Here is an 18059-nt window from a genome sequence, read left to right as displayed (position 1 = left end):
ATAAAGGTAACAAATGAAGAAACGGAATCATTAGGAGTAACACTACTTTGAGGCAAATCAAGCTCTCGTACGATAGCAATGCCGCCATTGATTTTCTCCTATGGTATCTGTCTTAATGGTTTTGCTGCTTTTGGAATCATAAATCTCAGTCCTATGGTTTTGCCAATTTTGGTAGCCTTAATAATAAGGTCCAGCAGAGTTGGAGAGAGCTGGGAACAGTTGGATTCGGCTGTATAAAATGATACACTGTCGGGAGATGACAGTACATTTTCTCTCATCCAAAAAAGCATAATTTGTTTAAAAAGCAACCCTGACCTATATATGTGGTATTTACCTTTTGATTATTGTAAACTTGAAAAGCGCAATTTTGTGAACAATTTTGTTGCCTATAATCACGGTAATGAGCCTCCACATATATCCATGGTGATTAATATTTGTTAAAAGCTTTTTAACTCTCTAAACACAGAACCTTTTTACAGTTTGACTTGCATTTAACCTTTCAACTTTGGAATCCAAGATACACTTATCTCAAAGTCCAGCAACGACAGGTTGAAATTGCCCAACTGAGTGTTGAGTACGTTATCAGATCATTACCTCCATATGTTTTATATAGCAATATAAAAAGAGGTTCTAAATGTTTGTCCAGTGATACAGTCAAAGTCTAACATTATTAATTAAACCGTGCCTATGTAAAAGTTGATTTTGAGATTAAGTAGTCTTATCAGCAAGGCTGGTGCAATAAGAATAATTATTGTTTGTGGCACTAAAGCATTGTTTTATTAGTTTAGGCAGTGTATAGTTGCCTAGGGTGGAAATTACTGTTGTAATGTTATCGTACAAGCACAGAATGCACTCAAAATAGACGTCTCTGCTATTTTAACAGCAGGTGTCAGGTGTCAGCCGTGATTCAGTCATAGCACTCTTGCCTCTGAATCAGAAGGTTGTGGGTTCAAGTCCTACTCCAAGAACTTGAGCACGCAGTACTGAGGGAGTGCTGCACTGTTGGAGGTGCCGACTTTTGGATGAGATGTTAAACCGAGGCCCTGCCTGCCCTCTTTGTTGTACATAAAAGAGCCCACAACACTATTCAAAGAAGAGCAGTCAAGTTCTCCCCAGTGTCCTATCCCTCAGCCAACATCACTAAAAAATAGATTATCTGTAGTCATTATCACGTTGCTGTTTGTGGGACCTTGCTGTGTGCAAATTGGCTGTCGCCTTTCCTGCCTTAAACAGTGAGTACACTGCAAAGTACTTCATTGGCTGTAAGGCAAATTGGAACATCGTGAAAGGTACCATAGAAATGCAAGTTATTTTTTTCTATCCCGGTTATCTACTCTGTTAAAATAGCACAGAGAGGAACCTGAGATGAGCATATTAAACATTTGTACTGTAACATCGTCAGTTCATTCTCCCCTCATGGGTACAAACTCCTGAAGACTTGACTGTTTAAACCAATACCTCACTCTTATTTTTTTGCCCTGAAGACCACAGATTTGCGCGCTTCTGCAACCTGGCAGCCTTTGACCATCCCGTTGCCGAGGCTCAGGCTGGAACCTAATAAGGAGGACCAGGGGACCCAAACGGTTGGTCTTTTTTACCCATCCTGCAAGATGCTGGAGAAGAAGGAAATGGAGATCATGTGTCAACAAGAAAAGCAGCAGAAGATGACCGATCGGCGTCCCCTACTAACAGCCATCAGCCCTGGAAGAGGTGAATGACACTGCTTACATGCTTGATGTCCAGACTTATCTAGGTATGGCCATCAAGTTTGAACAGGCCCTACTGGACATGATGTAATTCTATCTTGTCCAATAGAAATCACTGACTAGCCACAGGTGTGGCTATGATAACACCGTTTTAGCCACTTTGCACTCATTTTAGTAGAAAAGGCCTTGCATACACTGACACAATACAGGTAAATGTACTTCACATGTATATTTACTGAACAAACATCTACCACCATTCAGTAACCCAGGCAGTAAAGAATGCACAACGATCAAAAAACACTCACATACTCTGCTTTTCATCTTACCATTACACCAACAAACCCACAAAAAGGTTAAAGTTCACATGTATATGCATAAACTAACGAAGTGTCTATTACCCATTTTTTATTTACTAATCAGAAATGCACTTAACCACATGTGGCTAGTGGCTAATGTGTTCAACAACACTGCACTACTTCTTACAGACTCTGCTCCACCAATGAGAAAGCATCGTTGAGAACCGAACCGTCAGGACATTCAAACAGTCAAACCAAGTGGCGTTACCGTACAATAAATATCTGGGCAGACACAGTGCTCCTTGCAGTTGCTGAGCAACATGGGCTGGACGGCCTTCAAAAAGCTTATTTTTCTATCTTGCAACTCCAGAACTACTGAATTTCCACCCTGGTGACCGGGTCTCGGTCTGGATCACTTTGGTAGAGTGAGGTGCTGCTGGTGAACAGGTCCCGGTCTGGATCACTTTGGTAGAGTGAGGTACGACTGGTGAACAGGATCTGGTCTGGATCACTTTGGTAGAGTGAGGTGCTACTGGTGAACAGGTCCCGGTCTGGATCACTTTGGTAGAGTGAGGTGCTACTGGTGAACAGGATGTGGTCTGGATCACTTTGGTAGAGTGAGGTGCTACTGGTGAACAGGTCCCGGTCTGGATCACTTTGGTAGAGTGAGGTGCTACTGGTGAACAGGATGTGGTCTGGATCACTTTGGTAGAGTGAGGTGCTACTGGTGAACAGGTCTCGGTCTGGATCACTTTGGTAGAGTGAGGTGCTACTGGTGAACAGGATGTGGTCTGGATCACTTTGGTAGAGTGAGGTGCTACTGGTGAACAGGTCTCGGTCGGGATCACTTTGGTAGAGTGAGGTGCTACTGGTGAACAGGTCTCGGTCTGGATCACTTTGGTAGAGTGAGGTGCTACTGGTGAACAGGTCCAGGTCTGGATCACTTTGGTAGAGTGAGGTGCTACTGGTGAACAGGATGTGGTCTGGATCACTTTGGTAGAGTGAGGTGCTACTGGTGAACAGGTCTCAGTCTGGATCACTTTGGTAGAGTGAGGTGTTACTGGTGAACAGGATGTGGCCTGGATCACTTTGGTAGAGTGAGGTGCTACTGGTGAACAGGTCCCGGTCTGGATCACTTTGGTAGAGTGAGGTGCTACTGGTGAACAGGATCTGGTCTGGATCACTTTGGTAGAGTGAGGTGCTACTGGTGAACAGGATGTGGTCTGGATCACTTTGGTAGAGTGAGGTGCTACTGGTGAACAGGTCTCAGTCTGGATCACTTTGGTAGAGTGAGGTGCTACTGGTGAACAGGTCCCGGTCTGGATCACTTTGGTAGAGTGAGGTGCTACTGGTGAACAGGTCTCGGTCTGGATCACTTTGGTAGAGTGAGGTGCTACTGGTGAACAGGATGTGGTCTGGATCACTTTGGTAGAGTGAGGTGCTACTGGTGAACAGGATGTGGTCTGGATCACTTTGGTAGAGTGAGGTGCTACTGGTGAACAGGTCTCGGTCTGGATCACTTTGGTAGAGTGAGGTGCTACTGGTGAACAGGTCTCGGTCTGGATCACTTTGGTAGAGTGAGGTGCTACTGGTGAACAGGATGTGGTCTGGATCACTTTGGTAGAGTGAGGTGCTACTGGTGAACAGGTCCCGGTCTGGATCACTTTGGTAGAGTGAGGTACTACTGGTGAACAGGTCTCGGTCTGGATCACTTTGGTAGAGTGAGGTGCTACTGGTGAACAGGTCTCGGTCTGGATCACTTTGGTAGAGTGAGGTGCTACTGGTGAACTGGTCCCGGTCTGGATCACTTTGGTAGAGTGAGGTGCTACTGGTGAACAGGATGTGGTCTGGATCACTTTGGTAGAGTGAGGTGCTACTGGTGAACAGGATGTGGCCTGGATCACTTTGGTAGAGTGAGGTGCTACTGGTGAACAGGATGTGGTCTGGATCACTTTGGTAGAGTGAGGTGCTACTGGTGAACAGGATCTGGTCTGGATCACTTTGGTAGAGTGAGGTGCTACTGGTGAACAGGTCTCGGTCTGGATCACTGGTAGAGTGAGGTGCTACTGGTGAACAGGATGTGGTCTGGATCACTTTGGTAGAGTGAGGTACTACTGGTGAACAGGATGTGGTCTGGATCACTTTGGTAGAGTGAGGTGCTACTGGTGAACAGGTCTCGGTCTGGATCACTGGCAGAGTGAGGTGCTACTGGTGAACAGGATGTGGTCTGGATCACTTTGGTAGGGTGAGGTGCTACTGGTGAACAGGATGTGGTCTGGATCACTTTGGTAGAGTGAGGTGCTACTGGTGAACAGGATGTGGCCTGGATCACTTTGGTAGAGTGAGGTGCTACTGGTGAACAGGATGTGGTCTGGATCACTTTGGTAGAGTGAGGTGCTACTGGTGAACAGGATCTGGTCTGGATCACTTTGGTAGAGTGAGGTGCTACTGGTGAACAGGTCTCGGTCTGGATCACTGGTAGAGTGAGGTGCTACTGGTGAACAGGATGTGGTCTGGATCACTTTGGTAGAGTGAGGTACTACTGGTGAACAGGATGTGGTCTGGATCACTTTGGTAGGGTGAGGTGCTACTGGTGAACAGGATGTGGTCTGGATCACTTTGGTAGAGTGAGGTGCTACTGGTGAACAGGATCTGGTCTGGATCACTTTGGTCGGGTGAGGTGCTACTGGTGAACGGATTTTCTCCATGTCTACTTTCAGGTTAATTTGATAATATGCAATGGGGATCTGCTGAGGATCCAGCATTGGTACTTGTCGTCCCCTTTTCTCTAACTCAGTTGTCCTTTGAACAGAATTAGAAGTAACATATATATTCCCTTCATAAAGTGAAAAGAAATGCTCTTGGTAAACACTGCTGCCTGTATGGTCTTTATTGTCTGTGCAGCTAATATGATGGTAGATAGATGTGTCTTCAAAAATAAGTTGCATTTCTGATCCTTAGGTTAGTTGTTCAACTAGGATAACTAGGAGGGAGCTCAGACCTCCTTTACTTGGAATATAAGAACAAGAGTAGACCATTCAGCCCCTCGAGCCTGTTCCACCATTGAATTAGATCATGGCTGATCTGTAACCTCAATTCTATTTACCCACCTTAATACCCCACGCCAGTATTAAGTCTGGTCAGTGCTGTATTTGATCTCATGTGGTGACTGTAAAAGTGAAAACCATTAACACTGCTTTTCATCACTCGTTTTAAAAATTTACAATATTGTTTCTAGAACTTGCGGCTTTTATTTTTTTGTAAATCAGTCTCCCAGGGAGCCTTATTATTAGTAGCAATGGTTTCAACCTCTTTAGTAGCGGGCCATGAACCAGCTGTTACCTGAGAAAATATTTTGCTTCAGTCTTTGCCAAGCAATGAGCAAATATTGGAGGACCTATTCAGCTTGCCTACATTCAGTCTCTAAAGAAGGTTGCAGTCCGAGGGATTCTCCTTGGCTGTGTCATCCAAGCACATGTGCTTGCCTTCACTGAGGGAAGATGGTAAAAGAAAGAAAGAAGGACTTGCATTTCTATAGCGCCTTTCATGACCTCAGGATGTCCCAATGTGCCTTACAGCCAATGAAGTATTTTTGCAGTGTAGTCATTGTTATAATGTAGGAAACACAACAGCCAATTTTCACACAGCAAGGTCCCACAAACAGCAATGAAATAAATGACCGGATAATCTGTTTTATTGATGTTGTGGAGTCAGAAGCAGTCCTTTCTGTATAAAGTACACTCGCCCTCTCATACCTCAGCCTGCAAACTTCAAAGTCTGAGACACAGAACCTGAAAACTGGGGACATATAGCCAACGGCGCAGACACGATGGGCCGAAGGGCCTCTTTCTGTGCTGTAAAACTCTATGACTCTATGAAATTAGGCAAGGTGACAACAACAACTTGCATTCATAAAACACCTTTAACATAGAACAAACGTCCCGAGGCACTTGATAGAGACGTAAGGAAGAAATGGACGCTGAGCCAAAGGAGGAAATGTTAGAAGGGGTGAGGAAAAGCTTGGGCCAAGAGCTGGGCTCTAAGGAGGGTCTTAACAAGGGAGTGTAGGGTTTATGAAGCGAATCCCAGACATGGGTCCTAAGCGGCTGAAGGCATGACAGCTAATGCTGGGGTGAAGGGAGGCAGGAATGTACGAGGCCAGAGTCAGAGGAATGGAGAGTTCAGGGGAGGAGTTGCAGGGCTGGAGGAGGTTACAGAGATGTGGGGGGTGGTGGAAGGCCATGAAGGGATTGAAACACAAGGATGAGAAGTTTAAATTGGTAGCGTCGTGGGAACCAGGAGCCAACGTAGATTATTGAGGACAGGGGTGCTGGGTGAGCAGGGCTTGGGCAGGCAGCATAGTTTTGCATAAGCTGAAGTTTATGGAGGATGGGAGGCCAGGAGAGCATGGCAATAGTTGAATCTGGAGGTGACAAAGGCTCTGAGCCTGTTTGTCCAGGGTGTGTATACAAATCTTCCCAGGTTTGTCTCCCTGCTTATAATCGTTAACCTTAGTTCTGTGCTCGTGGAGAGAAGGGGGTCTAGCTTCTCGCTAGTTTGCAATCAGGCCCTTTTTGCAGCCTGTCGTATTGGGTTTCGACTGCCCTATTCTGCAATCCAGGTTGTTCTGGGGCTGGCGTGCCTTGTGGTTTCACTTTGCTGAGTGTCTGAACATTCTTGGTCAGTGCCATAGAGATGAGGTCTTTGCCGCAGAGAGCCGTCGTGCCAATTTTCTGAGGAGGAGAGGGCTTTCGGCAGTCTTTGTTATACTTGTTGGTGATGTGGTGGGGGGGTGGCTGTTTTGTGTGTGTGTGTATGGGTAGCACTTGTTGGGGCAGGGTGGGCTGGTGGCGGTCGCTGAAGTGGGCTGGAAGCAGCAGCAGATGCAGCAGCATCAGTGTAACTTTTCTCCTGGTCATGGCATGGGGACATGTGCCCATGTGGATCTCGGCAGGTCGCTGGAGGAGCCAGAGGTTGCTGGGTTGAGCGTCTGTGGGCAGTTTGGAGCCCACTGACCCTCCTTTTCATGGCCCTCTTGGTGGGGTGGCTGAGCACACGCCCACCCGCCTCTGTCTGCAGCAGTTTCATTTCACATTGAACTGGCTGTAAATTGTTTCTTTCTCTTTTTGGACGATTCGCTTGTATGTGGAGTTGGAGCTGTATTCTTGAAATGTTGAATATCTCCCTAGGTCATTTCTAAAAGGAAAAGAAAGACTTGCATTTATATAGTGCCTTTCATGGCCCATTGCACTCTACAGCCAATTAAGTACTTGTTTTGACGTGTAGTCACTGTTGTAATGTAGGAAATATTGCAGCACTGCATCATAGTGTCAGCCTAGCTTTTGTGCTCAAATCCCTGGAGTGGAGCTTGAAATCACAACCTTCTTTCCCAGAGGCGAGAGTGCTACCCAGTGAGCCACGGCTAACAGCAGACAGGTGAGATGTAAATAGGAACAGTGCGCAATTAGACCACGGGGTTTAAGTGTTTAACAGGTTTGTGCCAGCACTGAAACTTCAGTTCGGTTTGCTGGATTTTCATTTAAAACTTATCTCTGATTATAAAGTGCAAGTGCTGTGAGCAGATGCCCTGTTTTGTTAGATAACACCTGTTTCCTTTCTCTATAATTAACGTGCAGGGTTCGGATCCAGCTCCCAAACATAAGCCAAAGAAAGTCATAAGTTAGGAATGCAGAACCACCTCTCGAGCCTCATGGAACCACAGTCATTACTAAAATGTAGGTGTCGTCAGCTAATCACAGTCTAGGCTTATCTGGCTTACATGGAAGGCAGTTCCTAAAATGGAGCCAAAAGCTGACTCTTCACTTGTAGAGTTGCAGTTTTTTAATGCTTTTTGTACAACTCTTCACATTACAAGCTCTACTTACAGCGACTTGTCCACCGTGGACGGGTTGGGCGCAGACTTGCACAGGCGATTTTCTCCGGTGTTGAGTTAGCAATCTTCCTCGTGCATTCACAGGGAAATACCAAAACAAAAGCAGGCCGCTTTCCTGCCACAGTGCCAGCCGTGGCTCAGTTGGTAGCACTCTCATGCTGCCCGTGTGCCGGCAGAGGCACCAAGCCAAAACCCCTCTTGAAGGGAGTCTTGCTACCTCCCATAGCACTGGTGTCAGTGGGGCTCATTTTGACTTGGGACAATGGTGTAAAACGAGCATTATCGATTCAGCCACCCGTGAGACAGCTCTCCAAATTTTCATTTCCATTGAAGTCACCGGAAATAAAATCGGGAGAGGTGTTTAACAGGTCGTTAGCACCCATTTTACAGTATTGCCCAAAGTTATAATTATCCCCATTGTGTTTACAGGATTGCCTCCTACAGCAGGTTTACCATCAGAGTCTACCAAAGTGGAAATCTGGAACTCTCCCCAAAAGACTGTGGATGCTAGGGGTCAGTTGAAACTTTCAAGACGGAGATCGATAGATTTGTTTTAGGCAAGGGGTATCAAGAAATATAGAGCTAAGGCGGGCAAATGGAGTTGAGCTACAGATCAGCCATGATCTGACAGAATGGCGAAGCAGGCTCGAGGGCTGAATGGCCTCCTCCCGTTCCTATGTAAAGTAAATGGAGTATCAGATGTTGGAGGAGCGGTGATGAAAGTGATTAACCGCAGCTCAGAGGACATCGTGCATGGTCAGTTTCAAATTCACACAAATGCTTTTTACAGCCGTACTCGGAGAGAGGTTGGTGTGTGGGCATTAGAACCGGGATCCAGATAATCACTCACGTGATGACTATACTGTTTCAGAAATCAGACGGAATCTGAAATTGGCCAAAATCCAACCTCTGAAATCCAGTATATTGCTTTGATTTGCTAAGCTGCAATTACATCTCTGGGTCTTCAATTGGCGAAGTTATTTCCAAAGACATTCAGATTTTATCCAATGTCTAGCTGTTCTGGATTGAATTGCGTTGTATAAGCTGTTTGATTTTTTTTTAACTGTGATGTTTCGCCACTTTAAAAATAACAGAACCACTCCCAGTAGTTATTTGCAGCCAGTTCCAAGGAATGTAGATCTGACTCAAACTGCTCTATCTCTACCCTGCCCCTCAGTACCTGCCGGTGCTTGTGAGATACAGGCCAGTGCATGAGCTGACTCAGAGAAAGGTGGGGCTCTTTGTTAGTCACTGATTTTGGCTTCAAACCCTTCCTGCAGCCATCCACACAGTACACTGAGTTCTTGTGGTCTCAACAGGCATTTTTTGCAGCGTTACATCAAACCAGCCCGTAGTCACTCACTTCCTAACGCTATGTGTGGCAAAATGTACGTTTTTTTTTTAGCCCCATTGAATCTGCAAGTATTGAAGGTTATCCATGTTGAATATTAACCAAATGCATTTCTCATTACAAGGGATTCAAATCTGCATTTTACTTTTTTTTTCTGAAGTACATTAAAAAGCTAAAGATTTAGCATCTTTCCTTTGTATTCCTAGTAGTTGAGAAGTGATAAAGGGAGCTGGCCTCACACTGCACGGAGCTTAGTTTAATTGCTTGTACGTTCCTGCTTCTTTTTATATTTGGGAACACAATTAGCCCCAGGCAGTTTAAGGTTCTTATTTGCTTTAGATGCCAGCCCTTTCTGTGTTTAACCTTGTGAGTGCTGTTTTTGTTTGTAACTGTACCTGTTACTTAGTCTTTCCTACAGTGGTCAAATCTGCCTCTCAACATTTTGCGCTTAACATAAATTCCATTCGCTGAAACCTGAAGTGAGGGTTTGTCATGATGGCAATTCGAATGCTAATTTCTCAGTGTTGTGTCAAGAGTGTTGGATATTTATGGTGCTTGGCGCCAGTGCTGCACCACTGCATTTAGAGCACTGCATTCAATTCTGGGCACCGCACCTCAGGAAGGATCTATTGGCCTTGGAACGGGTACCGCGCAGATTCACCAGAATGATACCGGGGCTAAAAGGGTTAAATTATGAGGACATGATGCATAGATTAGGCCTGTAATCCCTTGAATATAGAAGATTAAGGGGTGATCTAATTGAAGTGTTTAAGATGATGAAAGGATTTGAAAGGGTAGATAGAGAGAAACTATTTCCTCTGCTGGGAGAATCCAGAACATGGGGACACAACCTTAGAATTGGAGCTAGGCCGTTCAGGGGTGATGTCAGAAAGTACTTCTTCTCACAAAGGGTAGGGAAATCTGGAACTCCCTCCCCCAAACAGCTGTTGAGGCTCAGGTCAGTTGAAAATTTCGAAACTGGGATTGATAGATTTTTGTTAGGTAAGAGTACCAAGGGATATGGAACCCAGGCGGGTAAATGAAGTTAAGCTACACATTAGCCATGATCTAATTGAATGGAGCAACAGCCTCAAGGGGCTGAATGGTCTCCTCCTAGAGTCATAGTCATAACGGCACAGAAGGAGGCGATTCAGCCCATCAAATCCGTGCCAGCTGTCTGTAGAGCAATCCAGTCAGTCCCATTCCCCCGCTCTATCTCCGTAGCCCTGCAAGTTTATTTCCCTCAAGTGCCTATCCAGTCTCCCCTTGAAAACATTGAGTGTGTCCGCTTCCACCACTTCTGTCAGCAGCAAGTTCCAGGCCCTCACCACTCGCTACGTAAAAAAGTTTTTCGTCACATCCCCCTGTATCTCTTGCCCAAAACCTTAAATCTGTGTCCCCTTCCTTGTACCATCAACTAGTGGGAACAGCCTTTCCCTGTCTAGCCTATCCAAACCTGTCATAATCTTGTACACCTCTATCAAATCACCCTCAACCTCCTTTGCTCTGCTGAAAACAAATCCAGCTTCTCCAACCTGTCCTTGTAGCTAAGATCCCCCATCCCCGGAACCATTCTGTAAATCTCCTCTGCACCCTCTCAAGGGCCTTCACATCCTTCCTAAAGTGTGGTGACCAGAACTGGATGCAATACTCCAGTTGTGGCCTAACCAGTGCTTTATAAAGGTTCAGCATAACTCCTCTACTTTTGTACTCAATACCTCTATTTATGAAGCCCAAGATCCCATATGCTTTGCTAACCACTCTCTCAATATGTCCTGCCACCTTCAGGGACCTATGCACATTAACTCCCAGGTCCCTCTGTCCCTGCACACTCTTTAAAACTGTCATTAAGTGTATATTGCCTCTCCCTGTTCCTTCTGCCAAAATGCATCACCTCACACTTCTCTGTATTAAATTCCATCTGCCACTTGTCTGCCCATTCTGCTAGCCTTTCTATGTCCTGTTGCATTCGATTGGTATCATCCTTACTGTTTGCCACACCCCCAAGTTTGGTGTCATCGGCAAATTTAGAAATTCTACTTTGTATTCCAATATCCAGGTCATTTATATATATCAAAAAAAGCTGTGGCCCCAGTACTGACCTTTGGGGAACACCACTGTCTACCATCCTCCAGTCTGAAAAACAGTCATGTACCACAACTCACTGTTTTCTGTCCTTAAGCCAATTCCTTATCCAAGCTGCCATTGACCCACCTATTCCATGAGCCTCAATTTCGTTAACCAGCCTTCTATGTAGTACTTTGTCAAACGCCTTCCTAAAATCCATGTAGACAACATCCATTGCATTCCCTTCAACCATCCTCCCTGTTATTTCATCAAAAAATTCAATTAGATTAGTCAAACACGATCTGCCTTTACAAATCCATGTTGGCTCTCCTAAACTTCTCCAAGTGCCTGTTATTTTTTTCCTTGATGATTATTGTTTCTAAAACTTTACCCACCACTGATGTTAAACTGACCGGCCTGTAGTTACTACGATTGTCCGTACACCCTTTCTTGAACAATGGTGTCACATTTGCCACTTTCCAATCCTCGGGCACCTCCCCCACATCCAGGGAAGATTGGAAAATTATGGCAAGCCATTCTGCTATCTCCTCCCCCAATTCCCTTACCCACCTGGGATGCAAGCCATCTGGACCAGGCGACTTATCCACTCTAAGCATACCCAGTCTTTCTAGTACATCCTGTCTATCAATTTTCACCCCTTCCATTGCTTCTACCTTTTCCACTTCTACCGATATTTTGTCAGCATCCACCTCCTTAGTAAACACTGATACAAAGTACTCATTGAGTATTCTAGCCTTGCCCTGCGCCTCTAAGTATATATCACCTTCTTTGTCTCTAATAGGCCCCACCCTGCCTCTTACTACCCGCTTACTGTTTACATGCCGATAGAAGATTTTTGGGTTCCCTTTTATGTTAACCATCATTCTACTCTCATATTCTCTCTTTGCCAATCTTATTTTCATCTTCACTTCCCCTCTCAACTTATTGTATTTGGTCTGATTTTCCCTTGAAGAATTCACCTGACATTCATCATACACCCTCTTTTTTTGTTTCATCGTCTTCTGTATCTCCCTCGTCATCCAAGAAGCCCTTGCTTTGGTTCCCTTAACCTTCCCTCTTGTTGGAATGTACCTAGCCTGTACTTGGAACATCTCCTCCTTAAAGATTGTTCTGTTACAGTTTTTCCTGTCAGTCTTTGGTTCCATTTTTCCCTGCTAGATCCTTTCGCATCCCATTGAAGTTAGCCCTATTCCAGTTTAGAAGTTCCACTCTAGATTGTTCCGTGCTCCTCTCCATTGCTAATCTAAATCTTATGATAGGATGATCACTCGTACCCAAATATTCTCCCACAGACACTTGGTCGACCTGGCCCACCTCATTCCCCAGCACCAGATCCAGCAATGCCTCCTTCCTAGTTGGGCCAAGAACATATTGGTCAAGGAAATTTTCCTGAACACATTTCAGAAATTCCTCCCCCTCCTTTCCCTTTACCCTAGCATTATCCCAATCGATATTTGGGTAATTAAAGTCCCCCAATATCACCACTCTATAGCTCTTGCATATCTCTGCGATTTCCCTGCAGATTTGCTCCTCTACCTCCCTCTCACTATTTGGAGGCCTGTAGAATACCCTCAATAGCGTGATCATACCCTTTTTGCTCCTCAACTCTAACCAAATGGGTTCTGTCCTTGTCCCCTCAAGAACATCCTCCCTTTCCAACACTACAATGTCTTCCTTAATCAGCACTGCCATCCCACCTCCCTTTTTTCTTTCCCTATCTTTTCTGAACACCTTGTACCCTTGAATATTAAGTGCCAAGTCCTCACAGTTTTTAAGCCACATTTCCGTTATTGCCACAACATCATATTGCCACATGGCTAATTGTGCTTGTAGCTCACTAACCTTATTCACCACACTTTGTGTGTTTACGTACATGCATTCTAAACCCATTTTTGAATTTTTCGTAGTCTTTCTTAGTCTGCTCCTATCTAATATGGTACTACTTCTGCCTCTAGTACTACTTTCTTCTCTAGTACTATCCAACACACTCACTCTTTTATGCACCTTATTCCTCTTTTCTACTCCTATATGCTGGTGCCCATCCCCCTGCCAAGCTAGTTTAAACCCTCCCCAACAGCACTAACAAACCTCCCCGCTAGAATATTGGTCCCGGCTCTGTTGAGGTGTAGCCCATCCGGCTTGGACAGGTCCCACCTTCCCCAGAAATGGTCCCAATGCCTCAGGAATCTAAAGCCCTCCCTCCTGCACCATCTCTCCAGCCATGCATTCATCTGTTCTATCCTCCTATTCCTGTACTCACTAGCACGTGGCACCGGGAGTATACCGGAGATTACTACCTTGAGGTCCTGCTTTTTAATCTCTTTCTGAGCTCCCTATAGTCTGCCTGCAGGACCTCATCCCTGTTTCTGCCTATGTCGTTGGTACCGATATGGACAATGACCTCTGGCTGTTCACCCTCCCCCCTCAGAGTGTCCTGCAGCCGCTCAGTGACATCCTTGATCCTGGGGAGGCAACATACCATCCTGGAGTCACATCTGCGTCCACAGAAACACCTATCTGTTCCCCTAACCAATGAATCCCCTATCACTATTGCTCTTCCACTCTTCCTCCCTCCCTGTGCAACTGAGCCACCTGTGGTGCTGTGGCCTTGGCTCTGGCTGCTCTCCCCAGAGGAACCATCACCTCCACCAGTTTCCAGAACTGTAAACCGTTTAGCGAGCGAGATGCACTCTGGGGATTCCTGCCCTACCTGCCTGGTCCTCCTCCTCTGTCTGGCAGTCACTCATTCCCTCTCTGCCTGCACATTCTGAGGCTGCGGGGTGACCACTTCTAGAAACATGCTTTCCAAGTATTTCTCAGCCTCGTGGATGCACTGTAGTGACTCCAGCTGTTGCTCAAGCTCCGAAACCCGGAGCTCGAGTTGCTGCAGCTGGCGACGCTTCTTGAGGCCTGGACGACCACGTGTGCAGGAAGCATGCAAAATTTCCCACATGACACAGGATGTGCAAATCACGGGACTGAGCTGCCCTGCCATGCCTCTATTTACCAGACTATGGAGATAATTTAGCAGAAATAAACTTAAAACTTAACAAGAAACACTCACCAGCTACCCACCAATCAGCACTTCCCTCTTTTAGATAGGCTATGAACTACTTAGCAGAAATATACTGAAAACAGAACAAAAAAAAAACTTACCACAAATACTCACCCGATACTCACCTCTCAGCTCCCTTGTGCCAGCGACACCTTTGAATTCTGAGTCACTCCTTCATTGTGTCACTTGCCGACTGCCTCACTTGCAGGTAGTCATCTCACTCAGACTCCCGGGCCTCTGCTCCGCGCTGCCTTTATCCCCGGTCTCCGACTCCGTTCCTCCCGCAGGTCCGCTTGCTCAGACTCCCAGGCCTCTGCTCCGCGCTGCCTTTATCCCCAGTCTGTGACTCTGTTCCTCCCACAGGTCCGCTTGCTCAGACTCCCAGGCCTCTGCTCCGCGCTGCCTTTATACCCAGTCTCCGACTCCGTTCCTCCCACAGGTCCGCTCGCTCAGACTCCCAGGCCTCTGCTCCGCGCTGCCTTTATACCCGATCTCCGACTCCGTTCCTCCCACAGGTCTGCTCGCTCAGACTCCCAGGCCTCTGCTCGGCGCTGCCTTTATCCCCAGTCTGCGACTCCGTTCCTCCCACAGGTCCGCTCGCTCAGACTCCCAGGTCTCTGCTCCGTGCTGCCTTTATACCCGATCTCAGACTCCGTTCCTCCCACAGGTCAGCTCGCTCAGACTCCCAGGTCTCTGCTCCGCGCTGCCTTTATCCCTGGTCTCCAACTCCGTTCCTCCCGCAGGTCCGCTCGCTCAGACTCCCAGGTCTCTGCTCCGCGCTGCCTTTATCCCCGGTCTCCAACTCTGTTCCTCGTGCAGGTCCGCTCGCTCAGACTCCCAGGTCTCTGCTCCGTGCTGCCTTTATCCCCGGTCTCCGACTCCGTTCCTCGCGCAGGTCCGCTCACTCAGACACCCAGGTCTCTGCTCCGTGCTGCCTTTATCCCCAGTCTGCGACTCCGTTCCTCCCACAGGTCCGCTCGCTCAGACTCCCAGGCCTCTGCTCCGCGCTGCCTTTATACCCGGTCTCCGGCACCGTTCCTCCCGCAGGTCCGCTAGCTCAGACTCCCAGGCCTCTGCTCCGCGCTGCCTTTATCCCTGGTCTCCAACTCCGTTCCTCCCGCAGGTCCGCTAGCTCAGACTCCCAGGTCTCTGCTCCGTGCTGCCTTTATCCCCAGTCTGCGACTCCGTTCCTCCCACAGATCCTCTCGCTCAGACTCCCAGGCCTCTGCTCCGTGCTGCCTTTATCCCCAGTCTCCGACTCCGTTCCTCCCACAGGTCCGCTCGCTCAGACTCCCAGGTCTCTGCTCCACGCTGCCTTTATCCCCAGTCTCCGACTCCGTACCTCCCACAGGTCCGCTCGCTCAGACTCCCAGGTCTCTGCTCCATGCTGCCTTTATCCCCAGTCTGCGACTCTGTTCCTCCCACAGGTCCGCTCGCTCAGGCCTCTGCTCCGCGCTGCCTTTATCCCCAGTTTCCGACTCCGTTCCTCCCACAGGTCCGCTCGCTCAGACTCCCAGGTCTCTGCTCCGCGCTGCCTTTATCCCCGGTCTCCGACTCTGTTCCTCCCGCAGGTCCGCTCGCTCAGACTCCCAGGTCTCTGCTCCGCGCTGCCTTTATCCCCAGTCTGCAACTCCATTCCTCCCGCAGGTCCGCTCGCTCAGACTCCCAGGCCTCTGCTCTGCGCTGCCTTTATCCCCAGTCTGCGACTCCATTCCTCCCGCAGGTCCGCTTGCTCAGACTCCCAGGCCTCTGCTCCGCGCTGCCTTTATCCCCGGTCTCCGACTCTGTTCCTCCCGCAGGTCCACTTGCTCAGACTGTGTGAGTCTGTTGCTGATTGTGGTGGGGGAACAAAATGAAGAAGAGATGTATGGGGGGTTTAAATCAAAAGCTCGGGCAGCTCCTCTCGTCTGGCAATCTGATCAAAGAGGCAGTGAGGCACCTCCACACCAAGCAGCACTACACGCACATCTACTCCGAGAAGATCACGCTGTAGGCATTCATATGTTCCTGTGTATGTGATGCTGGGATGAGTCCAGTCAAACCTGTGTGAGTGGGTTTTGTGTCAGCTATTTATTTGCAAATGGAGAAAAGTTAAAACTGTCTTAAGATGTGCAGGACAAAGGGATTAAAGTGGAAAAATTAGGAAATAATCGTGAGTGGATGAATTCTAGTTTCCCGGATTAGCATAAATATATCCTAAAGATTCATCCTTTTCCCTAAAAGTCTCATTTAATGCACGTAATCTGTGTTTGGATTTTATACTGAGATGTTGGCGGTTGGATTGATTGGGGGATAGTAACCCTTATTGTACATGGAGCTGATCATATGAAATATGAAATGCTGTGGCTATGACCACATATCCGCAGCATAACAAAGACCACCTCTGTAACATCACCCGTCTCCGCCCTTGCCTCAGCTCATCCGCTACTGAAACCTTCATCCATGCCTTTGTTACCTCTAGACTTGACTATTCCAACGCACTCCTGGCTGGCCTCCCACATTCCACCCTATGTAAACTTGAGGTCATCCAAAACTCGGCTGCCCGTGTTCTAACTCGCACCAAGTCCCGTTCGCCCATCACCCTTGTACTCACTGACCTACATTGGCTCCCAGTTAAGCAGCACCTCGATTTCAAAATTCTCATCCTTGTTTACAAATCCCTCGCCCCTCCCTATCTCTGTAATCTCCTTCAGCCCCAAAATTGCCCCCCCCCCCCCCCCACCCCCGAGATATCTGCGCTCCTCTAATTCTGCCCTTTTGAGGATCCCTGATTATAATCGCTCAACCTTTGGTGGTCGTGCCTTCTGTTGCCTAGGCCCTAAGCTCCGGAATTCCCTGCCTAAACCTGTCTGCCTCGCTACCTCTCTTTCCTCCTTTAAGACGCTCCTTAAAACCTAACTCTTTGACCAAGCTTTTGGTCACCTGCCCTAATTTATCCTTATGTGGATCGGTGTCAAATTTTTTGTCTTTAAATACTCCTGTGAAGCGCCTTGGGACGTTTTACTACGTTAAAGGCACTATATAAATACAAGTTGTTGTTGTTGTAGTTCAGTGATCTCATCAAACTATGCTGACTAATTGGTATGTGAAAAATTAACCTGAAGAAAATTTCAATCCAAGATAGACAAATCGTATTTCATCCTGTCTGGCATGATTGGACATGAAATAAGTGTTCAGAGACTCTCTAAAATAATTACTTTTTTGCAGTTGATTTTGCTTTTTAAATTTATTTTCACATGCATTCAGTTAGTACAATTATAGCAATCTCTAAATCTAAGTACTGAGTTAAAAAAACAATCTTTTTTTAAGTGAACTACTTAAAGAATATCCATGCTCCCTACACAAGAATCATTGTCAGAAAAACACAACATATGCCTGAAACGCTAATTTCAAAAGTATGAGCTTAGTGTAGTCCTGATACTAGCTGTCAGCTGTGGCTCAGTGGGTAGCACTCTCCCCTCTGAGTCAGAAGGTGTGTATTCAATCCCCACTCCAGAGACTTGAAGCACATTATCCAGGCTGACACTCCCAGTGCAGTACTGAGGGAGTGCTGCACTGTTGGAGGTGTGGTCCTTCGGATAGATGTTAAACCGAGGCCCCGCCTGCCCTCTCGGGTGGATGTAAAAGATCCCATGGCACTATTTCGAAGAAGAGCAGGGGGGTTTCCCCG

At 47.1% G+C, this 18059-nt stretch overlaps 1 protein-coding gene across 1 annotated transcript in view; it reads left to right on the top strand.

Moving 5' to 3' along the window:
* dzank1 (double zinc ribbon and ankyrin repeat domains 1) overlaps positions 1 to 18059 on the top strand; it is a 110844-nt gene that overhangs the window by 77799 nt on the left and 14986 nt on the right. The window contains exons 13-14 of the mRNA XM_085977975.1: positions 1485 to 1710; positions 8325 to 8446. Coding sequence (XP_085834101.1) covers positions 1485 to 1710; positions 8325 to 8446 — 348 coding nt within the window. The remainder of the gene's footprint in view (positions 1 to 1484; positions 1711 to 8324; positions 8447 to 18059) is intronic.

Source organism: Somniosus microcephalus, chromosome 3, assembly GCF_052327205.1.
Source record: "Somniosus microcephalus isolate GS21.2 chromosome 3, FLI_Smic_1.0, whole genome shotgun sequence".
Taxonomy (NCBI): domain Eukaryota; kingdom Metazoa; phylum Chordata; class Chondrichthyes; order Squaliformes; family Somniosidae; genus Somniosus; species Somniosus microcephalus.
The sequence above is the reverse complement of the archived record's forward strand: the minus strand, read 5'-3'. Positions and strand labels throughout refer to the sequence as shown.